Below are 27271 nucleotides of genomic sequence, written 5' to 3'. Positions count from 1 at the left end.
GGTTTTAGGTGTAACATTTAAGTCTTCAATCCATCTTGAATTAATTTTTGTATAAGGTGTAAGGAAGGGATCCAGTTTCAGCTTTCTACATATGGCTAGCCAGTTTTCCCAGCACCATTTGTTGAATAGGGAATCCTTTCCCCATTTCTTGTTTTTGTCAGGTTTGTCAAAGATCAGATAGTTGTAGATGTGTGGTATTATTTCTGAGGGCTCTGTTCTGTTCCATTGGTCTATTTCTCTGTTTTGGTACCGGTACGAGTCTCTATCTCTTAGCCAGGCTGGACTGCAGTGGTGCAGTCACAGCTCCCTGCAGCTTCAAACTCCTGGGCTTAGGCAGTCCTCCTAATTCAGCCTCTCAAAGTGCTGGGATTACAGACATGAGCCACCGTATCTGGCCCCAATAAGGTATTTTTTAAACTTAGGTATGTACATTTTTTTTTTAGATATAATGCTTTTGCACACTTAATAGACTACAGTATGATATAAACAATTTATATGCACTGGGAAGATAATGTATGACTCACTTTATTGTGATATTTACTTTAGTGTAGTCTGAAACCGAATGCCCAGTGTCTCCAAGAAATGCCCATAGTAGTTATTCAATAAATATTTTGGATTGATTGAGTCAATGATCCTTTCTTCTCCTGCATTCTAGAAGTGAGACATTTGGTTTTAAATCAGAGAAAATTATCTGAACAGGGCATTGAGAATACCAACATTGTCAGAGAAGAGTCGAACCAGGAATATCCGCCAGGAAAACAAGAAAAAACAGAAAAACACCCAAAGTCTTTGCAAGGTGAGCGGAGAAGGCCTTTGTGGACAAGCTGAGTGCAAGGCGATGGCAGGGAAAGCGGTTGTGTGGTGTGCTGGAGCAATGCATCTGCATGGGCGTCCCTCCTGTGTATTGGCAGCAGAGGCAGGCGGGGCTCACCCTGCCACACGGCTGTATTGCTCTTGCTGCATGGCTTACTTTTTGTTACTGATTCTGAGTTCTGCTCTCGTCCCCCAGGCTGGAATGCAATGGCACGATCTTGGCTCACTGCAACCTCTGCCTCCTGGGTTCAAGTGATTCTCCTGCCTCAGCCTCCTGAGTAGCTGGGATTACAGGTGCCCACCACCACACCCAGCTAATTTTTGTATTTTTAGTAGAGACGGGGTTTCACCATGTTGGCCAGGCTGGTCTTGAACTCCTGACCTCAAGTGATCCACCCACCTCAGCCCCCAAAGTGCTGAGATTATAGGTGTGAGCCACTGCACCTGGTCCGAAAAACTTTTCTGACTGTGGAAGTTGTATATGTGGTTTTTAGAAAATTCAGTGAATAGATAAAAGTATAAAACAAACAGGGAAAACAATTTCATCACGAGGAGCAATCTATGTAACATTGTAGTGTGGTGGCTATGTAGTATTTCATCTGCTGGGCAGACTATAATTTGCTAACCATTCCCTATGGTTGGGAACTTAGGACTGTTTTCATTATTCTCTAATGTAAACAGGACTGAAATGGACAATTTAATAGATAATAGACTTTCTTCTTTTTCTCTGTGGGCTGTTATGTAAGGAACTGGAGGTCTCCTCTTGACTACATTTATCCAAATAATCAAATATTAGTCTGTATGTTTATTCATTCACTCAGTTATTAACAATATCCCAGGCCTTACCACATCCCAGGCCTTCTGCATAGAGACTGACATTACAGAAATGGGTCAGGGGCCCTCATTTCTTAGTGAACTAGCACGTAACAAAAAGCTTGGAAATATTTGCTACTGTTTTCAGGTTCTCACCAAGCAGAGCCCGAAACTTCTTCCAAGAACAGTGAGGAATATGAGAAGTCCCTCAAAATGGACGATTCTTCCACGATTCAGTAAGGATTGAACGATATTTTGGGTGGTGGGAGTGGAGCCCCTCTTGTACTAGCCCTACTATGAGTTGTGGTAGGTTTTTTAGTAAATCCAGTTAAACTGGAGCTCATGCAATCCAGGCTAACTTAAGCTAACAGGGAAGGGGTAGCTTGTGTTTATGAGTACATGTTGCACATCAAGCTTTCTGCATGCATTATTTTATCTCATTTGATCCTCATAATGATAACTTTGTGAGGTGGTATGACTATCTCCGTTTCCTAAAAAGGTGACTGAGTAATTAAATGGTTTACACAAAGTGATAAAGCAGAATTCCTGGTTAAGCCAGGTTTCCAACCCACACCTTCAGACTCCTGAGTCTCCAGCCATCCTGCATGAGGTCAGTTGCTCTTAGGGTCTCTGGTAGCCCAAGAAGGGTCTGGAGAAGGAGACTCCTTGGATGCTATGGGGACAAGGGAGAGAATGGAAGCTCAGCTGGTGGTTTTGGGAAATGGAATGAGAAGAACCGAGAGAACATGTCTTTAAGCAATTTTGATTTTTAAAAATTGTTTTTGTATTGAATATATAGATTAATTTGGGAAGAATTGACATTTTTACATTGTTAAGGTGTCTCATCCATGATCATGGTATATATCCTTTCACTCAGTTCAGACCCCCCTTATGTCCTTTAATAGAGTTCATTTGTTCTGCCTATAAATGTTGTGGATAATTCCTATAAGTGAATTCTTAGATGTTTTATAGTTTGGGTTATTTTTATTAAAATATATTATTTTCCATTATATTTTTGAGTTTGTTAGTACCTTGAATGCAGACCAAGTGTGTCAGCATTAGTGGGGATTTGGTAGAAATGGAGAATTTCAGGCCTGCCCCTGGTTTACTGAACCAGAGTCTACATTTTATTTGACAAAATCCCTAGGTAACTCACAGGCACATTGAAAACTGAGAAGCACTGGGTTAGAGGAACGCACTATAAGGTTTTTAAAAAATCTGCTCTCATTTAGTCCATCAGTAAATAGATTCTCAGATCTGGCCCCTGATTTTTTTCACCTTCATTAATTTTTCTCTTTGTGAATTTTCTAGATGGAATGTTTCAAGAACACCAACCATTTCTTTGGCAGGAGCAAGCACGATGGAGATCAAGGAATTAATTGAGAGTGAATCACTTAGCAGCTTAACAAACATATTAGACAGACAAAGGTCTCAAAGTAAGTTAGGATAGGATTTGGGAATTTTATAATATAACTAGACTTGGAATAATTATGAAATATTTTAAATTCAGGATACTTCAATGAGATTCTTGCATATTTGACAAAATGTTTCTCAAAAGTAAGAGTACTGTATACATTTTCAACTTATGCATCCCATCCTTACCATCTATCCATCCATCCACCCATCCCCATCCATCCATTCATCCATCTGTCCATCCCCATCTATCCATCCATCTCTATTCATCCATCCATTCATTCATACATCCCCATCCGTTCATCTGTCCACCCACCCATTCCATTTATTCATCCATCCATCCATCCATCCATCCATCCATCCCTATCCATCCATCTCCATCCATCCATCCATTTGTTCCATTTCTTCTCATGTCATTCACTCACCCTCATCCATTCCATTCCATCAATATTTTTGACCCATGGTGTTGTGCATATGGGGAACATGAAAATCTCTAATATCTAATGGAGACTTTCAAATAAAGAATTACAATTCTTTGTGATAGATGTTGTGGTATGGGTAGGTATGTGGTATGTTGGGGAGGCATAAAAGAATCATGTTTATGGAAAGACTCTCCTTGAAAGATAAATTATTTACTCTTTTTCTTTTATTTTATTTTATTTTATTTTTTTTTTGAGATGGAGTCTCACTCTGTCACCCAGGCTGGAGTGCAGTTGTGCAGTCTCGGCTCACTGCAAGCTCTGTCTCCCGGGTTCACGCCATTCTCCTGCCTCAGCCTCCCAAATAGCTGGGACTCCAGGCACCTGCCACCACGCCTGGCTAATTTTTTGTATTTTTATTAGAGACGGGGTTTCACCATGTTAGCCAGGATCGTCTCGATCTCCTGACCTCGTGATCTGCCCACCTCGGCCTCCCAAAGTGCTGGATTACAGGCGTGAGCCACCACGCCTGGCCTTCTCTTCTTTTTTTTTCTGAGAGGGAGCCTCACTCTATTGCCCAGGCTGGAGTGCAATGGCGCAATCTTGGCTCACTGCAACCTCTGCCTCTTGAGTTCAAACAATTCTGCTGCCTCAGCCTCCTGAGTAGCTGGGATTACAGGCGTCCACCACCACACCCAGCTAATTTTTGTATTTTTAGTAGAGACGGGGTTTCACCATGTTGGTCAGGCTGGTCTTGAACTCCTGATCTCAAATGATCTGCCTGCCTCAGCCTCCCAAAGTGCTGGGATTACAAGCGTGAGCCACTGTGCCCGGCCTAGTGTTTACTCTTATGGTGGAATGAAGAACACAGCATCCTGTGTTATGGGATCCGTTCACGCAGAAGCATGTAATCTTATTCACATACTGTCAAGAGAGCAGAACCCTCAGAAGCCACTAAATCAACTTCCTCATTCTCAGCTTAGATCCCCTCACCAGTTTCTCATTAAGAAGTTGTGTTTCCAGTGTGAGGTGGGAAAATCTAGAGCCAGTGGGTATACTGCTGCCTCCTGGGATGGGCCATTTCACGTCCTTTTAGCTATAATTGCTACAGATCATTTCCTCATCTCTCTATCAGTTAATCTGTTGTTTCCTGACACTGGCCTGGTTCTAGTGCAACAGTCTATGGCTGCAGAGGGAAGTGACTGCTTGAGCCAGGCTCTCTGCTGGGTGCTGGAGACACAGTTGAAGAAAACTCATTCCTATTCCTACGGTCCACAAAGACTAAGTCACACTTTCACATGTGAATGCCTCTCAACTCCTGACTTTTGTCTTTTCCGGATTAAAAGTGTCACTCTTTTTAAAAATGTGCTTTAAGCATTTAATGAGATTTTTAAACCGTTCTTTTTATTTTGAAATAAAGATAGGAAAGTTCACATGAAAATGCAACAACTACATATTCACAATTTAGATGTTAGCATTTTGCCATGTGTTATGGGTGGACCGTCCTGCATGCACACAGTCCCCGTGCCGGGGATCTGAGTTGTCTCCAATTTCTTGCTCTCCAGCACTGCCATGGTGAGCATCTGGGCACACATGTAAGTCCACGGCATTGGCCCAGTGGGACCCCTGGGGCACAGGCTGTGAGCCTCGACCCCATTGCTAGATGCTAGTGGTTTACTCTCCAGGCAGCATCTCTCTCTCTCTCTCTTTTTTTTTTTTCTTGAGACAGAGTTCTGCTCTTATTGCCTAGGCTGGAGTACAATGGCGCGATCTCGGCTCACCACAACCTCCATCTCCCGGGTTCAAGCAATTCTCCTACCTCAGCCTCCCGAGTAGCTGGGGTTACAGGCATGTGCTACCATGCCTGGCTAGTTTTGTATTTTTAGTAGAGACAGAGTTTCTCCATGTTGGCCAGGCTGGTCTTGAACTCCCGACCTCAGGTGATCCGCTTGCCTCGGCCTCCCAAAGTGCTGGGATTACAGGCGTGAGCCACCGGGCCCGGCCTCAGGCGGCATCTCTTTCCCCCCTGCTTGCAGTCCTGAGGATTGCTGTTCTCCCCGGTCTGCACGGGCATGGTTTAGTTCCTGACTCCTGGTGAGGCTGAGCAGCATTGCATAGGCTTATTTGGTCACACTCTTCTGTGATTTTCCTATTCATATCTTTGCTTATTTTTCTGTTAGTTTAAAAAAAATTGTCTTACTGATCTGCCAGCTTTGTGTTTACATCTGGATAATTGTACATTGCCAGTTATATGCATGGTAATCCTCACAGACAGGGGTATGTAACTTATCGTTTGACTTGATTTATGGTATCTTGTTTTGTACACCAATTATTTAACTATTCCTCTCTAGTTTATACTTTCACGAATGTTTAAGAAATCCTTCCTCAGCTGGGTATGCTGGTGCACGCCTGTAGTCCAAGCTACTTGCAAGACTGAGGGGATGATCACTTGAGCCCAGAGTTCATAGCCAGCTTTGGCAACATAGTGAAACATCATCTCTCTATCTTTTTTTTTTTTTTTTTTTCAAGGACTGAGTTTCGCTCTTGTAGCCCAGGCTGGAGTACAATGGCGCGATCTGGGCTCACTGCTACCTCTGCCTCCCAGGTTCAAGTGATTCTCCTGCCTCAGCCTCCCAAGTAGCTGGGATTACAGATGCCCGCCACCACACCTGGCTAATTTTTTATTTTTAGTAAAGATGGGGTTTCACCATGTTGGCCAGGCTAGTATCAAAATCCTGACCTCAGGTGATCCACTTGCCTCAGCCTCCCAAAGTGCCAGGTTTACAGGAGTGAGTTACCACACTCGGGCGAAACATCATCTCTTAAAAAAAAGAAAAAAGAGGCCAGGTGCGGTGGCTTACACCTGTAATCCTAGCACTTTGGGAGGCCAAGGCAGATGGATCACCTGAGGTCAGGAGTTCGAGACCAGCCTGGCCAACATGGTGAAACCTCAACTCTATTAAAAATACAAAAATTAGCTGGGCGTGGTAGCACGCGCCTGTGGTCCCAGCTACTCAGGAGTCTAAGGCAGGAGAATCACTTGAACCCAGGAGGCAGAGGTTGCAATGAGCCTCGATCGTGCCATTGCACTCCAGCCTGGGCAACAGAGTGAAACTCCGTCTCAAAAAAAAAAAAAGAAAGAAATCCTTCATCCAGATGTCAGTATAGTCTCCTAGATATTCTTCTGATGATTTTAAAGTTTTTGTTTTATACTTTTAGTCTGGAATTCATTTTGTATATGCCGTGAAGTAATTCAATAACTTAATTTGCTCCCATACGGATAGTCAATATAACTTACCCACTGATTTGAAATGCCACTTCTGGCATCTGTTAGGTTCCCCTATGTGTTTGGGTCTGTTCCTGGGCTTTCTCGTCTGTCCCATTGGTCTTGTCTTGATGACCGTAGATTTACATGTGTTCTCATCTCCTTTTCCTTCTGGTCTGAGCTTGGCACTGAGCTGAGTGTTTTATGTAGCGTTGCTAATTTCCTCTTCTCAGTGTACCAGAAGGCAGGTGCTGTTGCCCTCATATAACAGGTGAGGTTACTGAGGCTCAGACTGTGGGCTTTTGTTTGTTTAAGAGCAGGGTCTCTTAAAAAAGCCCACCGTCCACCCTGCACTGAGATTAAGAGCTGACTGGAAGAGAGCCTTGAGTGTGTTATGGCATCATTGTCATGATGACCTTAGTCCTCTTCTGTCTGTGTTCTCAGTTAGCAGAGGCGGGGAATGAGAGGCCCTCACCCTATTACTACATATAACTGGCAACGGGCCTGCCATCTATATTTAGCCACCACTTCTGGTTGCTGGGAAGAGGCAGTCACACAAAGAATAACCCCTGCCTTCTAGGAGCTTCCGGAACCTTCCTGAATCTCTGTAGCATGTTCAGGTCCACATATGGCAGCTCAGATACAGTCTCCTCTTAATGCTCATCTCCTTTGTTTGATTTCACAGTTAAAGGGAAAGATTCAGAGGGAAGAAGGAAAATCCAGAGGAGACATAAGAAGCCCCTGGCAGAAGAAGAGGCAGACCCCACGCTGACAGGCCCCAGGAAGCAGAGCGCTTTCTCCATCCAGCTGGCCGTCATGCCGCTCCTTGCCGGTACCCACTGCTTGCCCTGTTCCCAGCAGCTCCTGCTTGTCTTGTGGCCAGAACGGCCATAAGCGGATGCTCCTAATGACAACCCTGCTGCGTGCCCCCTCATTTCATCCTCACAGCCACCTCAGGAAACTCAGGGGAATTGGCTTCATAGTACAGGGGGAAACAAAGGCCCAGAGAGGGTAGCTACCTTGCCTGAGATCACACAGCTAGGAAATGTGAAGCCTGGACTTGAACCCAGCTCTGTTTGATTCCAAAATCCAAGGAAGCCTATGGGAATATTAAATGTCATCATTGTGTTTGTTAAGAAGATGCTGCTTTTAATAAATGCTTTCCTACAGATTTTTACAAAAACATCTAGTAAAGGGAATGAGGAAAGGGAACCCTTTTTGACTGAGCCCCTCTGGGTGCAGGCACTTCCCGTGTGACACATCACTTACTTCTCAGACCAAATTCTGACCCACTCAGCCAACCTGTGGTGTGGTGGTGGCTGTGGTGGTTATCATAGTTACCATTTTTTTCAGTGAGGAAAAGAACTCAAAGAGGTTAAGTAACTTTCCTAATCCCACACAGCTCAGTGGCCAAACAGGGATTTAATTATTTTGCTTTATAAGATCTACCACAATTTATGAACTGGACTTTATACATATTGGTAAATCATAACTAAATATTATATCAATATGTTTTGATGATTGAAAGCTCAGCATATATTGTGGTAAAATTATGTTGCTTTGTTCCAAAAAAGAGTAATATGGGGTGAACTCCCCCCTTTTTTTTTCTTTTTAGAGAAAATTCAGACTTTGTTCGTTTTTTTTGCCATCACGTGTCTTGTGCGCCCTCTCCTGGCTACTCTGCAGAAGCGCGTGCGTTGGTCTTTTCTGAGCTGGAACCAGCATTCATAGAGAAGGGGGCAAAAACCCCGTAAGACAGAGCCTCCAGTTCAGTTCCACAGGTGCCAGTCATCATCCTCCTCTCGCGCTCTTGGGTTGGTGTCAATTCAGTTTGAGAAAGTGCTATTAACTTTTCAGTTTGCACTTTTTTTTTTTTTTGAGATAGGGTCTTGCTCTCTCACCCAGGCTGGAGTGTAAGTGACATGATCATAGCTCACTCCAGCCTGAAGCAAGCCTCCCGCCTCTGCCGCCCGCATAGCTAAGACTACAGGTGCACACCACCACACCTGGCTATTTTTTTTATTTTCTGTAGAGACAAGGTCTTGCTATGTTGCCCAGGCTGGTCTCAAACTCCTGGTCACAAGTAATCCTCCTGCTTCAGCCTCTCAGAGTTCTAGAATTACAGGCATGAGCTGCCGCATTTGGCAGTTTGCAGTTTTAAATGACTTTTTGAAAATGATACTTCACCTACGGCTTGTCCTTCCTGATAACCTTCACTTTCTCGTAGCATCAGAACCTCTTGAGAGGCAACAGTGACAGAGAGTAAACTTTCAGAGGGTCTTACCCCACCCCACGCTCCAGCCTGACCCTCCAGCATACCTATTGCACACAGTAGCTTTGAGCGAACGCCTTTGCTAGCTGCTTCCTTCGTCCTACAGTCCCAAGGAGGAACCCATGATCCTCCTGGGGGAGCGCACCATGGGACCTGCCCCGCTTTGGATTTTACTGTGAGAGGAAAAAGTTCAACCATTTTGGCCTGCCTGGCATGACTATTTCCAGCAGAATGAAGCCAGGACGTGGTCCCCTCTCTCTCTCTCTTTTTTTTTTTCGAGATGGAGTCTTGCTCTGTCGCCCAGGCTGGAGTGCAGTGGCGCGATCTCGGCTCACTACAGCCTCTGCCCCACCAGGTTTAAGCAATTCTCCTGCCTCAACCTCTAGAGTAGCTGGGATTACAGGCGCATGCCACCATGCCAGGCTAATTTTTGTATTTTTTGTAGAGATGGGGGTTTCACAATTTTGGCCAGGCTGGTCTTGAACTCCTGACCTCGTGATTATCTTACATGTCCGTGTGAAGAGACCAAACAGGCTTTGTGTAAGTAACAAGGCTGTTTATTTCACCTGGGTGCAGGCAGGCTGAGTCTGAAAAGAGAGTCAGCAAAGGGTGGTGGGATTATCATTAGTTCTTACAGGTTTTGGGATAGGCAGTGGAGTTAACAGCAATGTTTTGGGGGCAGGGGGTGGATCTCACAAAGTACATTCTCAAGGGTGGGAAGAATTACAAAAAAACCTTCTTAAGGGTGGGGGAGATTATAAAGAACCTTCTTAAGGGTTGGGGAGATTACAAAGTACATTGATCGTTAGGGTGGGGCAGAAACAAATCACAATGGTGGAATGTCATCAGTTAAGGCTATTTTCACTTCTTTTGTGGATCTTCAGTTGCTTCAGGCCATCTGGATGTATACATGCAGGTCACTGGGGATATGATGGCTTAGCTTGGGCTCAGAGGCCTGACAGTGATCCACCTGCCTCAGCCTCCCAAAGTGCTGGGATTACAGGCGTGAGCTACCGCACTGGACCTAGCCTCCCCTCTCTTTAACCTGCCCCGTCATGTACAATGCTGTACAATGCAGGGGTTCATATGTAAGAGCTTTGGTGACAAAAACACTTTGATCATGGCTCAGCCACTTACCAGCAAGTTACCTACTTTCTCTGAGTCTCACTTTCCTCCTCTGTGAAATGGGGGTGATTACTCCTACCTCAGAGCGTTGTTTTAAGGATCACAGGAGCTGACGTGTGTAAACTGCTTAGCACAGTGGGACCCAGGCGGTGCAGGTGTGGAGGCAGCAGCTGTCCTGAGGCCATGTGTGTGGGCCGCTCCATTATACCCATGACATAGCCTATGGTCATCGACAGAGAACGGGTCAGCTCAGCAGGCCAGTTGTATGTCTGGTTTTGCCAGAAACTAATAGCATAAGATTATTTATTGTAAGCCCAGCATAATTATTTTTGGTAATCATCTTCAATTTCAAATTAGGCCATAGATCATGTATGTATACCTTATTAGTAAATATTGGTTGGCTAGTAACCCAGTAAGATTCTAGAAAGATTCTGTGTCTGGGAATGAGCTCTTATTTTAAAAGGATAGTATTGCATAGCGGAGGGGCCCCACTTAGCCCAACAGAACTGGTTTGGATGCTGGTTCTACAACGTATTTTCTAAGAGACCTTGGATGATTGCGTCAGAACTCTGGGCCTCATTTCCCCCATCTGTAATGTGGAGATGACAGCAACCACACAAGGTTAAGGATGAAATGACATTAGCGCATGTTTGGGACTGGCTGTTGGAGGAGCACAAACATTCCCTTACGCCATTCCACTCTTAACCAGGGCTCTTAACTCAGGGGGCTTGTGTCTGCTGGGGACATTTGGCTGTGTGTGGAGGCATTTTGGTTGGCATGACTGAGAGTGGGGTGCCACTGGCATCTAGTAAGATACTGTTAAACATGCCATAATGCACAGGACTGTCCCCTGAGCAAAGAATGGTCTGCCCCAACTGTCAGCAGTGTGGAGGCTGTGAGCCCGCAGCCTGGAATTCTGTTCTGGTGTATGTCTCCCTGACTCTGATGATTTGAGCACTTTTTTTTATTTTTATTTTTGCAATGGGGATTCCTTCTACCTTGAGTAGTCTTTTTTTTTTTTTTTTTTTTTTTTTTTTTTTTTTTTGAGACGGAGTTTTGCTCTTGTTGCCCAGGCTGGAGTACAATGGCGCGATCTCAGCTCACCGCAACCTCCGCCTCCCGGGTTCAAGCGATTCTCCTGCATTAGCCTTCCTGAGTAGTTGGGAATACAGGCATGCGCTACCACGTCCGGCTGATTTTGTATTTTTGGTAGAGACGAGGTTTCTCCATTTTGGTCAGGCTGGTCTCAAACTCCCGACTTCAGGTGATCCGCCTGCCTCGGCCTGCCAAACTGCTGGGATTATAGGCGTGAGCCACCGTACCCGGCCTACCCTTGGGTAGTCTTTTATGTGAAAAGGCTCACAAAATTATAGAACACAGGCGTAATGGGTGACAGCTTTTATGAATCAGCTTTGTTAAAGAGGATCCTGCAGGAGCGTGAGGGCTACCCCCAGGAGCTGTGCACGCCTCTGTTCACAGCCTGTGCAGATGGCTGTGCACACCTGGCCCGGGACTTGTTTTAGAAGTGCCTACTCTTTCTGAATGTGAGCGACTTGGCTTTTACATGCCCTAGAAATACATTTACAGGCATGTTGAAAGGAATAGACTGATCTTTTTGAGCACCATCTCATATATCATCTTTCTTAATCCTTTAAACCCAAGGAAGGTGGTATCTATCCCCATTTCGAAGATGAAATTGAGCCTTGGAGACTCTAGCTTATCACATGACAAAGAGTCAGATCTGGGATTCAAACCCAGGTCAATCCTGCCTCCAAAACTTGAGGTGTTTTTTTTTATTTGTTTTGTTTTTTCCTTACCTAGTACATCTCTGACTGGTGAAATACATGGATCCCTTTTATAGAAAAAGCATTCTGGGCTGGGTGTGGTGGCTCACGCCTGTAATCCCTACACTTTGGGAGGCCGAGGCGGGTGGATCACGAAGTCAGGAGATCGAGAACAGCCTGGCTAACACGGTGAAACCCCGTCTTTACTAACAATACAAAAAATTAGCCAGGCATGTTGTCGGGCACCTGTAGTCCCAGCTACTTGGGAGGCTGAGGCAGGAGAATGGCGTGAACCCAGGAGGCGTAGCTAGCAGTGAGCCAAGACCGCGCCACTGTACTCCAGCCTGGGCAGCAGAGCAAGACTGTCTCAAAAAAAAAAAAAAAAAAAAAAAAAAAAGAAAAAGCATTCTGACAGCTCTGACAGCTACCTATATGCCTTGCAATGGCTCAATTCACCCACCCTTTTTGCGAGGCGCACTAGTGCAAAACCACCCTGGTGGGAGGTGTGCACGCTTGTATTTGGCTCAGATGTGCCCGTTGTGTTCTACATCAGTATCTGTGCTTTCCTCATCAAATCACAACAGATGAAGCAACCCACTGAGTACCAAATGTACACACTGGCATGATATGTCCTTGGTGGGAGAACTGCCTGGAGCACTCCATCTAGTAGCCTTCCTGCAATGATGGCCAGGCTCTCTGCTGACCCATACAGGAGCCCATAGCCACATGAGGGTACTGGGCATTTGGAATGCGGCTTGTGTGGGGAAGGAAGTGCATTTTATATCTTATTTAATTTTAATTAGTTACAATTCAAGTAGCTACCTATGGCCCACAGCTACCATAGTGGATAGCACAGGTTTAGAACGTTGGTTTTCAAGTTACCTGGAGAGCTTTTAAACCTCCCATTGTGGAGGCCACACCCCGGACCAATTAAATCAGACTGTCTGGGAGTGGCACCCACACATAGGTGTTCCTATTGTGTCCTAGATGATTCAGGAAATACTTGTATTACTTCTTAAAAGATATCATCAAGATTAAGTCACACAAATTCAATTCTAGAGAATTTACGGGACCTCAGTTTGAGAAACTAGCACAGGTCATGCTGCCTGTGGGTGTTTCCCAATTCTTTCTTTTCTTTTTTTTTTTTTAATTAAAGTTTTCCCTTTTGGGTTGTGATTTTATCATTGGCTCATCTCAGGTTGCTTGATCCCTCTGTGCTTGTCTTGGGGGTGTCGGGAGGAAAGGTCTAATGCTGGGTGTATTTCCCCCAGGATGGCAAACCATCATGAGTCGTGGCAGTGAGAAGTCTGCCAACATTTTAGATTGCCTTTTGACTTTAAAAACAGAAGTTCCGATCATGACCGAGGAGCAAAAGCAGGATTTAAATCCCCTGACCATAAAGATCAAGTGTGCTTCCTGCCTTCCATCACAGCCTGTACCCATTCAGGAACTAGAGGTAAGAATGAGCCGGATGCATGGAGTTTAGAGCTCCTCCCCTTCCACCCACCTGCCCGTCACATGCCATCTCTAGTCCTCCCGATGGCCCCACATGGGAAATGTCATTTTCATACGGGTCCGTGTGAAGAGACCACCAAACAGGCTTTGTGTGAGCAACATGGCTGTTTATTTCACCCGGGTGCAGGCGGGCTGAGTCCGAAAAGAGAGTCAGCGAAGGGAGATAGGGGTGGGGCCGTTTTATAGGATTTGGGAAGGTAATGGAAAATTACAGTCAAAGGGGGTTGTTCTCTGGTGGGCAGGGGTGGATCTCACAAAGTACATTCTCAAGATTGGGGAGAATTACAAAGAACCTTCTTAAGGGTGGGGGAGATTACAAAGTACATTGATCAGTTAGGGTGGGGCAGGAACAAATCACAATGGTGGAATGTCATCAGTTAAGGCTGTTTTTATTTCTTTTGTGGATCTTCAGTTACTTCAGGCCATCTGGATGTATACGTGCAAGTCACAGGGGATGCGATGGCCTGGCCTGGGCTCAGAGGCCTGACATTCCTGCCTTCTTATATTAATAAGACAAATAAAACAAAATAGTGTTGAAGTGTTGGAGCGGCAAAAATTTTTGGGGGGTGGTATGGAGAGAGATAATGGACGATGTTTCTCAGGGCTGCTTCAAGCGGGATTAGGGGCAGCGTGGGAACCTAGAGTGGGAGAGATTAAGCTGAAGGGAGGTCTTGTGGTGAGGGGTGATATTGTGGGGTTGTTAGAAGAAACATTTGTCGTACAGAATGATTGGTGATGGCCTGGATATGGTTTTGGATGAATTGAGAAACTAAATGGAATAAGAGAAGGAGATAAACAGGTATTAAAGGTCTAAGAATTGGGAGGACCTAGGACATCTGATTAGAGAGTGCCTAAGGAGATTCAGCATAGTCCTGCCAGCAAAGATTATTTATTTACTTCAAGAGTTTAGAGTGGCAGTTTGGGGATAGCACCAGGAGATACCAGCTGTGATGGCTTGGAGAAACAGTGTAAACCGGCAGTGTAAACAAGAGCAGGGCATGTATGAGTAGTTGAGAACGGTGAATAGGAGTATGACTAGACAAAATATAGTAGGGATGACAAGTTTTTTTGGGGCACAGTCTAAGTTGGTCTGGTGTCAAATGAGACTGGGGCCTAATAAAAAGGAGCGTCTATACAGGAGCTTAAATGGGCTGTACCTTGTAGAAGCGAAAGTGGTAAAAGTATTGTCCAGTCCTTAAGTTGGTGGCTGAGCTTGGTGAGCTGTGTTTTTAAAAGACCTTTAATCCGTTCTACTTTTCTTGAAGATGGAGGACCGTAAGGGATATAAAGGTTTCACTGAAACCTACTAAGAGCCTGAAAAACTGCTTGGCTGATTTGACTAATAAAGGCTGGTCTGTTATCAGACTGTATAGAAGGCTAAACTGAGGAATTATGTCTGACAGAAGGAAAGAAATGACTGCAGTGGCCTTCTCAGACCCTGTAGGAAAGGCCTTTACTTATTCAGTGAAAGTGTCTATTTGAACTAAGAGGTATTTTAGTTTCCTGACTCGGGCATGTTGAGTAAAGCTAATTTGCCAGTCCTGGGTGGGGGCAAATCCTCGAGCTTGATGTGTAGGGAAGGGAGGGGGCCTGAATAATCCCTGAGGAGTAGTAGAATAGCAGATGGAACACTGAGAAGTTATTTCCTTGAGGATAGATTTCCACGATGGAAAGGAAATGAGAGGTTCTGAGAGGCGGGCTAGTGGCTTGTACTATAGCATAGCCTGCCTTTGCTGGTGTGTGGTGATTAGGCCTGGTGGAACTGCCATCAATAAATCAAGCGTGATCAGGGTGAGGAACAGGAAAGAAGGAAATATGGGGAAATGGGGTGAATATCAGGTGGATCAGAGAGATGCAGTCATGGGGGTCAGGTGTGGTATCAGGAATAATGTGGGAGGCCAGATTGAAGTCCGGGCCAGGAACGATGGTAATTGTGAGACTTAAAGAGTGAGTACAGCTGAAGGAGCCGGGGAGCAGAAAGTATATGCGTCAGGTATGAGGAAGAAAATAGATTTTGGGAAATGTAGAGAGTGAGTTGAGCATAGTTTGTGATTTTTAGGGCCTCTAACAGTATTAAAGCAGCGGCAGCCACTGCACGCAGACATGAGGGCTAGGCTAAAACAGTAAGGTCAAGTTGTTTGGACAGAAAGGCTACATGGTGTGGTCCTGGCTCTTGTGTAAGAATTCTGACCGCACTAACCATGCCTAGGAAGGAAAGGAGTTGTTCTTTTGTAAGGGATTGAGGTTTGGGAGATTAATCAGACACGAGCAGCAGGGAGAGCACATGTGTTTTTATGAGAATTATGCCAAGATAGGTAACAGATGAGGATGAAATTTGGGCTTGACTGATGTAATGGGGGCTGTCTGTGAAGCCTTGTGGCAGTACAGCCCAGGTAATTTGCTGAGCCTAATGGGTGTCAGGGTCAGTCTAAGTGAAAGCAAAGAGAGGCTGGGATGAAGGGTGCAAAGGAATAGTAAAGAAAGCATGTTTGAGTCCAGAACAGAATAATGGGTAGTAGAGGGAGGTATTGAGGATAGGAGAGTATATGGGTTTGGCACCACGGGGTGGATAGGCAAAACAATTTGGTTGATAAGATGCAGATTCTGAACTAACTTGTAAGCCTTGTCTGGTTTTAGGACAGGTAAAATGGGGGAATGGTAAGGAGAGTTTATAGGTTTTAGAAGCCCGTGCTGTAGCAGGCGAGTGATCACAGGCTTTAATCCTTTTAAATCGTGCTGTGGGATAGGATATTGGCATTGAGCAGGGTAAGGGTGATTAGGTTTTAATGAGATGGTAAGGGGTGCATGATCAGTCGCCAAGGAGGGAGTAGAGGTCTCTTATACTTGTGGGTTAAGGTGGGGGAATACAAGAGGAGGATGCAAAGGAGGCTTTGGATTGGGAAGAAGGGCGGCAATGAGATGCAGCTGTAGTCCAGGAATAGTCAGGGAAGCAGGTAATTTGGTTAAAATATCTCGGCCTAATAAGGGAACTGGGCAGGTGGGGATAACTAAAAAAGAGTGCATAAAAGAGTATTGTCTTAAGTTGGCACCAGAGTTGGGGAGTTTTAAGAGGTTTAGAAGCCTGTCTGTCAATACCCACAACAGTTATGGAGGCAAGGGAAACAGGCCCTTGAAAAGAAGGTAATGTGGAGTGGGTAGCCTCCGTATTCATTAAGAAGGGGACGGGCTTACCTTCCACTGTGAGAGTTACCGGAAGTTCGGCGTCCGTGATGGTCTACGGGGCTTCCGAGGCGATCGGGCAGCATCAGTCTTTAGCCACTAAGCCAAGGAGTCAGTCAGAGAGCCTCGGGCCAGAGTTCCAGGGGCTCTGGGAGTGGCTGCCAGGTGAGTTGAACAGTCCAATTTCCAGTGGGGTCCCGCACAGATGGGACGTGGCTTAGGAGGAATCCTGGGCTGCAGGCATTCCTTGGCCTGGTGGTCAGATTTCTGGCACTTGTAGCAAGCTCCTGGGGGAGGAGGTTCTGGAGGAACGCCTGGCCACTGCGGTTCAGGCGTTTGGAAGTTGTTGTGTGCTGGAGATGTGGCTGGGGTTTGTCTCACAGTGGAGGCAAGGAATTGCAACTTTTTCCTATTATTGTACACCTTGAAGGAGAGGTTAATTAAATCCTGTTGTGGGGTTTGAGGGCCGGAATTTAATTTTTGGAGTTTTATTTAATGTCGGGAGCAGATTGGGTAATAAAATGTATATTGAGAATAAGATGGCCGTTTGACCTTTTAGGGTCTAGGGCTGCAAAGCGTCTCAGGGTTGCTGCCGAACAAGCCATGAACTGGGCTGGGTTTTTATATTTGATGAAAAAGAGCCTAAACGCTATCTGATTTGGGATAAAGAAAAAGGAGCATTAACCTTGACTATACCTTTGGCTCCAGCCACCTTTTTAAGAGTAAATTGCTAGGCAGGTTGGGGAGGGCTAGTCACGCAACGAAACTGTTAAGCCCGACCAGGTGTGAGGAGGGGAGGCGATAAAAAGATTATGGGGTGGAGGAGTGGAGGCTGAGGAAGAATTGGGACCTAGCTTGGGCTGGCGAGGAGGGGAGAGGTCAGATGGGTCTGTAGAAAGGGAAGATTAGAAAGACTCAGTGACTCTTGGGGTTGGGACTGAGGGGACAGGCGGGAGGGAAAGAAGGAAGATTTGGGAGGAGTTGCCCTGGGCACAGAGACTAGGAAGGGACTGATGTGTAAAAGAATGCCTGGATGTCAGGCACCTCAGACCGTTTGCCTATTTTACGACAAGAATTATTTAGATCTTGCAGGATGGAAAAATTTAAAGTGCCATTTTCTGGCTATTTGGAACTACTGTTGAGTTTGTATTGGGGTCAAGCGGCATTGCAGAAGAAAATAAGGCATTTAGGTTTTAGGTCAGGTGTGAGTTGAAGAGGTTTTAAGTTCTTGAGCACACAGGCTAAGGGAGAAGGAGGAGGAATGGAGGGTGCAAGGTTGCCCATAGTGAAGGAAGCAAACCCAGAGAAAAGAGAGCATAGAGACCCGGAGGGAAGGGGTTTGGGGGTTCTTGCCCCCTAGAAAGCGGGACTTGCTGCTAAGGGTGAAGGAGAAGGGGTTGAGGGGTACTTGCCCCTGCCCCAGGAAAGCAGGACTTGCCGCTGAGGGTGAAGGAGAAGGGGTTGAGGGGTACTTGCCCCTGCCCCAGGAAAGCGGGACTTGCCGCTGAGGGTGAAGGAGAAGGGGTTCACGGGTACTTGCCCCTTCCCCAGAAAAGCAGAGAAGGGGTAGAGACAAGGAGAGAAGGGGTTGGGGTACTTGCCCCTTCCCCAGAAAAGCAGAGAAGGGGTAGAGACAAGGAGAGAAGGGGTTGGGGTACTTGCCCCTTCCCCAGAAAAGCGGGACTAGCCGCTAAGGGTGAAGGACCAAGGCAGGCATCCCTGCATGGTCTGACACCCTTGAAACGTGGGTGTATAATCAGAGAGCGTCCCTGCAATGATTAAACACCAAGGGAAGGCTGCCTTCCCAGTCCGTGACCGGCGCCGGAGTTTTGGGTCCATGGATAAAACGTGTCTCTTTTGTCTCTACCAGAAAATGAAAGGAATTGAAATTAAGGGAGAGATTGAAGTGTGGCACCAAGATTGAAAGGAGAAAGAGGTTGAGGGATAGTGAGGGAGGTTGGAGAAGAGTCAAAAGAGGCCGCTTACCGGATTTGAAATTGATGAGATGTTTCTTGGGCTGGTGGGTCTGAGGACCTGAGGTCATAGAGGTGGATCTTTCTCACGGAGCAAAGAGCAGGAGGACGGGGGATTGATCTCCCAAGGGAGGTCCCCCGATCCGAGTCACGGCACCAAATTTCATGCGCGTCCGTGTGAAGAGACCACCAAACAGGCTTTGTGTGAGCAACATGGCTGTTTATTTCACCTGGGTGCAGGCGGGCTGAGTCCGAAAAGAGAGTCAGCGAAGGGAGATAGGGGTGGGGCCGTTTTATAGGATTTGGGAAGGTAATGGAAAATTACAGTCAAAGGGGGTTGTTCTCTGGTGGGCAGGGGTGGATCTCACAAAATACATTCTCAAGAGTGGGGAGAATTACAAAGAACCTTCTTAAGGGTGGGGGAGACTACAAAGTACATTGATCAGTTAGGGTGGGGCAGGAACAAATCACAATGGTGGAATGTCATCAGTTAAGGCTGTTTTTATTTCTTTTGTGGATCTTCAGTTACTTCAGGCCATCTGGATGTATACGTGCAAGTCACAGGGGATGTGATGGCCTGGCCTGGGCTCAGAGGCCTGACAGTCATCACCTGCATTTTACCATTTAGGATCCCACAGTGAGATACAAAAGAGATGGGGTTCCTGGGATTAGGTGTGACCAGTCCTGAGGTCTCCTACTATGCCGCAGGTGCTCTTCACATGCACGTCATGAACCTCCCTTCAGGAGCCCCCAGGCTTCCCTCTTCCTGTGGCAGTTGCCAGCGGGATGCTCACTCATTGTGAACCAACCAGGTTCAGCACTGCTGTTTATTCTGTGAGTTCCTTGTTCCCTCTTCTGGTTGGATCCCTGTCTCCTGAATTCTCTCCCTTTATCTGCTGTCTGGTTTTGCTGGAGTGCATCCTCTAGTAGCTTCTCGAGAAAAGGTCAATGGGAGATTTATTTTTGAGATCTCATATGTCTGCAGATATATTTTTTTCTACCTTTTTTTATCCTTACACATGACTGGTAGTTTGGCTGCATATAGAATTCTAGGCTAAAAATCATTTGCCTTCAGAGTTTTGAAGGCATTGTTCCATCATCTTTTATTTTCATTGAAGTTGAACCTTTGTATGCGAACTGTTTTTTGTTTCTCCAAATGCTTATAAAATCCTTTTTGTTGTCTTTTTTATTTTATTTATTTATTTATTTGAGGCAGAATTTCGCTCTTGTTGCCCAGGCTGGAGTGCAGGGGTGCAATCTCAGCTCACCACAACCTCCACCTCCTGGGTTCAAGCGATTCTTCTGCCTCAGCCTCCCGAGTAGCTGGGATTACAGGCATTCGCCACCACGCCTGGCTAATTTTGTATTTTTAGTAGAGACAGGGTTTCTCCATGTTGGTCAATCTGGTCTCAAACTCCTGACCTCAGGTGATCCACCTGCCTTGGCCTCCCAAAGTGTTGGGATTACAGGTGTCAGCCACTGCGCCCAACCGTGTCTCCTTTTTTAAAAAAAATTTTTTGAGACACGGTCTCACTCCACTGCCCTGTCTGGAGTGCAGTGGTGTGATCATAACTTACTGCAGCCTCAACCTCCTGGGCTCAGGTGATCCCCCTGCCTTAGCCTCCCTAGTAGCTGAGACTGCAGGCGCACGCCACCACACCCAGCTAATTTTTGTATTTTTTGTAGAGACAGGGTTTTGCCATGTTGCACAGGCTGGTCCTGAACTCCTGGGATCAAGTGATCCTCCTGCCGTGGCCTCCCAAAGTGCTAGGATTATAGGTGTAAGCCACAGTGCCAGCCCTTTTTGTCTTCTGAAACTGCTTGTGTGTCTTAGTGTGAGTATGTCCATATACATATGTCATACTTTAAAATATAGATTCACAGAAAGTTGCAAAGACAGTACAGAGAGGTCCCATGTATCCTTTATCCAATTTCCTCAGTAATTAGGTGTTTCATAACTATAGCACAATATCAAAATCAGCACATTGACATGAGTCTAATGTGTATATAGGTCTGTGCCATTTTATTGTACATTTATGTAACTGTCACAGCACTTGAGATGTAGAAATATTCTATCATCACAAAGATCTCCTTCATGCTACCCTTTCATAGTCACAACAACCCCCTAACACCCACCATCCCTAACCACTAATTTGCTATCTCTATACTTTTGTCAATTTGAAAATGTTATTGTTAAGGATTGAATTGTGTTCCTCCAAAAAATGGTATGTTGAACTCCTAACGCCCAGTGTCTCAGAATGTGATCTTATTTGGAAAGAGGGTCTTTGCAGAGGTAGTCAAGTTGAAATGAGGTCATTAGGGTATCCTTATGAAAAGGGGAAAATTGGACCCAGAGACAGACACACGTAGAGGGAAGACTATGCAAAGTGACACACAGAGAACGCCACATGGAAAGTGGATGCTGCCACATGCCAGGGGACATCTGGGGCCACCAGAAGCTGGAAGAGGCAAGGAAGGACCTTCCTGAGCACCTTCTGAGGAAATGTGGCCCTGCCAACAGCTTAATTTCTGACTTCTAGCCTCAGAACAGGGAGACAATAAATTTCTGTCATTTTAAGCCCCCCCCCCCCAGTTTATGGCGCTTGGTAGGAAACTGGTGTGGTTATATAAATGAAAACATCCAGCATGTGACCTTTTGAGACTGGCCTTCTCCCCCACTCCAGGATAATGGCCTTGCATGTAGTTTGGTCATGTTTCTTTATTTACTCTGCCTTTTAATTGACATATTTAGACCATTATATTTAGAGTAAATGTTGATATATTAGAGCTTAAGTCTACCATTTTAATTTTTGTTTTCTGTCTGTTCCTTCTGTTTTTTTGTTTCTCTTGGTTTTTATTCCTGCTTTCTTGTGGGTTACTTGACCCATTTTTAGAATTCCATTTTGATTTATCTGTAGTATTTTTGAATTTATATCTCTTGGTATAGATTTTTAGTGGCACTCTGGATATTATATTTAACGCATAACATAACTTTTCGCAATCTCTTGGTATCAATATTTTACCAGTTTGAGTGAAATATAGAAACTTTACCTCCCTCCATACCCCTTTAGTTTTCCTAAATATTTCCTCTACATAGATTGATAACCACATGAGATGATGTTATACTTTTTGCTTCAACTGTCAAACATAACCTAGAAAACTCAAGGGTTGAAGGAAAGTGTATTTGTTTACCCGTGGTTCTACTTATTCCGTTATCCTTTCTTCCTTTCTAATGTTCCAAGACTGCTTTTGTCATTTCCTTTCTGTTTCAAGAACTTCCTTTCGCCTTTCTTCTAGGATAAATCTGCTGAAAACAAATTCTTTTAGTTGTTCTTTGTCTCAGGGTGTTTTTATTTTTCCTTCATTCTGGAAGGATAGTTTTACTGGATATAGAATTGGTATAGAATGGGGTTGATTTCTTTTTTTTTTTTTTTTTTTGAGAGAGTCTGGCTCTGTCACCCAGGCTGGAGTGCAGTGGCATGATCTCGGCTCACTGCAACGTCTGCCTCCTGGGTTCAAGTGATTCTCCTGCCTCAGCCTCCTGAGTAGCTGGGATTATAAGCATGCACCACCATGCCTGGCTGATTTTTGTATTTTTAGTAGAGACAGGATTTCACCATGTTAGTTAGCCAGGCTAGTGTCAAACTCCTGACCTCAGGTGATGCACGCACCTCAGCCTCCAAAAGTGCTGGGGTTACAGGTGTGAGCCACTGTGCCTGGCTGGATTTTTTTTTTTTTAACACTTGAAAAATGTTATACCACTTTCTTCTTACCACTACAGTTTCTGATGGGAAATCTGCTGTCATTCAAATTACTTTTTTTTCCCCTATAAGTAAGGTGGCATTTATCTCTTGCAGCTTTCAAGATTTTCTTTCTTTGTCATTAATTTACAGAAGTTTGACTATGACATGTCTTGGTGTGGATTTCTTTGTGTTTATCTTATTTGGGGTTCTCTCAGCTCTTTGAATCTGTAGGCTTATGTATTTTGCCAAATTTGAGAAAATTTTAGCCATTATTTATTGGAATACTTTTCAGCACCACCTTTTTTCTCCTCTCCTTCTGAAACTCCAATGACATGAATATTATTTCTTTTGTTTTAGTCCCACAGGGCCCTGAAGTTCTGATTTTGATTTTTGTGTCTTTTTTCCCCTGTGTTGTTCAGATTGGGTAATTTCTTTTTTTCTTTCTTTTTATTTTCTTGAGACAGAGTCTTGCTCTCTCGCCCTGGCTGTAGTGCAGTGGCGCGATCTTGGCTCACTGCAAGCTCCACCTCCTGGGTTCATGCCATTCTCCTACCTCAGCCTCCTGAGTAGCTGGGACTACAGGCGCCCACCACCATGCCCGGCTAATTTTTTGTATTTTTAGTAGAGACTGGGTTTCACCGTGTTAGCCAGGCTGGTCTCGATCTCCTGACCTCGTGATCCACCCACCTCGGCCTCCCAAAGTGCTGGGATTACAGGCGTGAGCCACCACGCCCGGCCCAGATTGGGTATTTCTATTTCTATTGTTTTGTCTTCAGGTTTACAGATTCTTTCCTCTGTACATTCCATTCTGCATTGAGTCCATCTATTGAGTTTTTTTTATTGCAGTTATTGTATTTTTCAGTTCTAAGATTTCCATTTTTGTTTTGTTTTGCTTTTTGAGTTGGAGTCTTACTCTATCGCCCAGTGCAATGGTGCCATCTTGGCCCACTGCAACCTCCGCATCCTGGGTTCAAGCAGTTCTCTGCCTCAGCCTCCCAAATAGCTGGGATTACAGGCACCTGTCAACATGCCTGGCTAATTTTTGTATTTTTAGTAGATATGGGGTTTCACTATCTTGGTCAGGCTGGTCTTGAACTCCTGATCTCGTGACCCACCCCCTTGGCCTCCCAAAGTGCTGGATTTACAGGTGTGAGCCACCGCACCCGGCCTATTTACTTTCTTTTTAAGAGATGGGGTCTTGTCTTGCTCTGTCACCCAGGCTGGAGTACAATGGCACTATCATGGCTCACTGCAGCCTTGAACTCCTGAGCTCAAGTGACCCTGCCACCTCAGCCTCCCGAGCAGCTGGGACTAAAGGCATGCACCACCACACCTTGTTTATTCTTTATATCTCCTGTTTCTTTGCTGAGCAACTATTTTTTTCATTTGTTTCAAGCATGTTCATTACTGCTTCAGATTCCTTTTCAGATAATTCCAAGATCTGTATCATCTCAGTGTTGGTGTCTGTTCATTGGTTTTTCCCATTCAAGTTGATTTTTCTGGTATGACAGGTGATTTTTTAAAAATTCTATCTTGGATATATTGAGTATTACATTATGAGACTGTATCTTATTTAAATCTTATGTTTAAGCTGGGTGCTGGAGAATCACTTGAGCCCAGGAGTTTAAGACCAGCCTGGGCAACACAGTGTGATCCCTTCTTAATTTTTTTTTTAATTAGCTAGATGTGGTGGCATACACCTGTAGCCCAGCTATTCAGGAGGCCGGGGTGGGAGGATGGCTTGAACCCAGGAGGCTGAGGCTGCAGTGAGCTATGATTGCACCACTGCACTCCAGCCTGGATGACAGAGACCCTGTCTCTCAAAAAAAAAAAAAAAAGAAGAAGAAGAAAAGAAAGAAAAAAATTGTATGTGTAGCAGGCCTTCTCCAACACCAAATTGCATGTGTAGCAGGCCTGTGGAGGGGGAGATGAGAGAGTTACCATCTCAATACTGCCAGGTGAGACTCCAGGTTCCCCACTTGGCCACTGTACCCTGTGGGTAGGGATATCTTGTTACTGCTCTTGTGGACTTCACTGATACATGATGGGAGGCTTCATTTCCATTGAGTGTTGGGGAAAGTCCTGGCTCCCCACCAGGTCTTTTCTGACACTACCCCAGTGAGGTAAGGAGCACCAAGTTAAAGTCAGTGAGGGTAGAAGTCCAGGCTTCCCATGTAGCCTTTGTTTCTGGGGTGGGGCATGATTTTTTCCATGGTGTGTGTCTGGGGTAGGGAGGTTATTTGCCTAAAAGTTTGCTGTTCTGCTGAGTTGTCCCTTTCTTCGTCTTTGATATGGAGAAAGCAGACTTTTCTTGGGGTCCTTTCTGCCTACTCTCACTGGTATTTCTGATACTGCCTTCTCCAGCACCCAGTCCAGAATATATGAGACAAATAGAAGACCCAGGGTCCCATGTTCCCTAAACACCTTTTCTGTACTTTTCAAAGTCTTTGTATTTTTTTTTATATATACAACCTGCAGAGTTTTAAAGCTGTACTTAGTAGAACTAGAAGTGTGTCTATTCCATCTTGATCCAGAACAGGAGCTCTGTAAGTGTATTTTTACCCATGAAGCTGGGGATTCAGTGGGCCATTTCAACCTAGAAGCCCACATCCTTCAGCACTGGGAAATTGTCTTAAATTATTTCACTGATTATTTCTTCATTTTTTCCCCCTCTCTTTTTGGGACTCTGTTAGCTAGATGCTGACTCTCCTGGGCTTTCCTTTTTTTTTTCTGAGATGGAGTCTCGCTCTGTCACCCAGGCTGGAGTGCAGTGGCACGATCTCAGCTCACTGCAACCTCCGCCTCCCAGATTCAAGCAATTCTCCTGCCTCAGCTTCCTGAGCAGCTGGAATTACAGGTGCCTGGCACCACACCCAGCTATCTTCTACTTGTTTTTATTGTTCTTTCTCTCCTAATTGATCCTTTTTCTAGGAAATGTTCAGAAAAGAGTGAACAGAGTGGGCCTGAGACTACCGTCCTTAAAAAGTCCTGTTTGCAGAGTTGACCCAGGCTGGTATATGGGAACTTGCATTTTGAGAGGGTTCCCCGCACTCCCCGTTAAGAATGGCTCACTGTGCCTAATGGCTTTTGCAAACAGTATCGTTTGTGCTGAATGCCTGCTTTCCCTTTGGGAGGCTGAGATTTTCATACATGCTAGGCAGGGGGTGCTATGTGACCAGGCCTCAGCAAAAGCCCTAGGCAGTGAGTCCCTCATGGGCTTCCCCAGTGGACAGCATTTCACACGTTGCTGCACTGCATCAGGGAGGAGGTGAGCGCCCCCTGTGTGTATCCCCTGGGAGAGGACTTCAGCAGCTTGTGCCTGCCCCCTTTATTGTTTGCTTTGTCTCTTTTGCTGTAATAAATCACAGACACAAGTGCGCTGCACCCATGCTGAGTTCTGTGAGTTCTCCTAGCGAATCACTGAACTTGAGGGTGTCGGGGGCCCGGGACACAGCACTTCCAGCTTGCTTCATGGGCAATGTCGTCACGTGTGTAGTCCGCTTCCTTTAGGTTGATCTTCCTGTTTGTTTCACTCCACCTTCTATGTCAGACGTTTTCCTCCACTGTCTGTTAATCCCCTGGCCCATTGCTCATGGCTGAGAGAGCACAGACCTAAAAGGCGAGCTTTGGGTGCACGGTGGGCTTCTCAGCTCTGAGCTTCACCATCAGGTGATCTGAGTGGGGCGTTGGTGGGAACCCCTGGGTTCTACAGGGCTTTCCTAGTTCCCTGCCTGGGGGGTCAGGGTCTAGCCTGCTGCATTCTGAATGCCCACAGACAGAAAGGAGCTGGGAATTTGCACTAAGCAGTGAGCATTTGGTCACCTAATCTCCCTATTTGGGAACGGCACAGATGCCCTCAACTATCCCCTATTCCAGAGACCCTCTGTTATTTTTTTAAACAAATTTTTCTACAGTAAAATTGATGTTTATCTTTTGGTTTATAGGTCTATAAATTTAAAATTATGTATAGATCAGGCCAGGTGCAGTGGCTAACACCTGTAATCCCAGCATTTTGGGAGGCTGAGGCAGGTGGATCATTTCAGGTCAGGAGTTTCAGACCAGCCTGGCCAACATAGGGGAAACCCTGTCTCTACTAAAAACACAAAAATCAGCTGAGCGTGGTGGCGCGTGCCTGTGATCCCAGCTCCTCAGGAGGCTGAAGCAGGAGAATTGCTTGAGCCTGGGAGGCAGAGGTTGCCGTGAGCCAAGATCGCGCCATTGCACTCCAGCCTGGGCTATGAGAGAGAAACTCTGTCTCAGAAAAATAAAATCACGTATAGATCAATATTATCACCACTACAGTTAGGATACAGTTCTGTCACCCCAAACCCCTCCTTTGTACTCGCCCTTCATAATCACTTTTGCTTCACACACATAACCTCTGACAGCCACTGATGTGTTCTTTATGACTATAGTTTTAACTCTGGAAGAATGTCATGTAAATGGGGCTCTGTGTTTTGCAGCATCATGCAGCTGTAACCTTTGATTCAGCAGGTAACAATGTGCATGGCCTCTCCACTCAAGGTAATGCCTTTCAGATTCATTCAAGTGGCCTCATCTATCAGTAGTTCTTTCCTTTTCATTGCTGAGCAGTATTCCATCACAAGGGTGTGCCACAGTTTGTTCGTGCACTCATCAAAGGACATTTAGGTTGCTTCTAGTTTTTGGTAATTATGAATAGAGCTGCTTAAAAACAGTGTACACATGTTTTTATAAGAACATAAGTTTTCAGTTCTTTAGGGTAAATGCCAACAAATGAAATTGCTAGGCTATATGTTAAGTATATGCCTGACTATGAAAAACTGCCCACCATTTTCCAGTGCGGCTGATCACTCTGCATTCTCATCAGCAGTGAACAAGGGTTCTAGTTGCTCCCTACCCTCTCCAGAATGTGGTATTGTCAGTATTTTAAGTTTAGCCAGTCTAAGAAGTTTGTATTGTTATCACATCATGGTT

The 27271-nt window shown here is 45.3% G+C and overlaps 1 protein-coding gene across 19 annotated transcripts in view; it reads left to right on the top strand.

Moving 5' to 3' along the window:
• Positions 1-27271, top strand: part of CFAP92 (cilia and flagella associated protein 92 (putative)) — a 115450-nt gene that overhangs the window by 48969 nt on the left and 39210 nt on the right. For 16 of the 19 annotated variants that reach the window (XM_054680981.2, XM_054680983.2, XM_054680982.2 and 13 more), the window contains 5 exons: positions 656-796; positions 1775-1862; positions 2938-3062; positions 7409-7555; positions 13176-13360. In XM_054680981.2, the coding sequence (XP_054536956.1) occupies positions 656-796; positions 1775-1862; positions 2938-3062; positions 7409-7555; positions 13176-13360 (686 nt within the window). Of the gene's footprint in view, positions 1-655; positions 797-1774; positions 1863-2937; positions 3063-7408; positions 7893-13175; positions 13361-27271 lie in introns of those variants that run through there. The other 3 variants (XM_054680987.2, XM_063806222.1, XM_063806218.1) reach the window with 2 other exon arrangements.

This window comes from Pan troglodytes, chromosome 2 (assembly GCF_028858775.2).
Source record: "Pan troglodytes isolate AG18354 chromosome 2, NHGRI_mPanTro3-v2.0_pri, whole genome shotgun sequence".
NCBI lineage: Eukaryota > Metazoa > Chordata > Mammalia > Primates > Hominidae > Pan > Pan troglodytes.
This window is presented reverse-complemented; position numbering and strand designations above follow the sequence as displayed.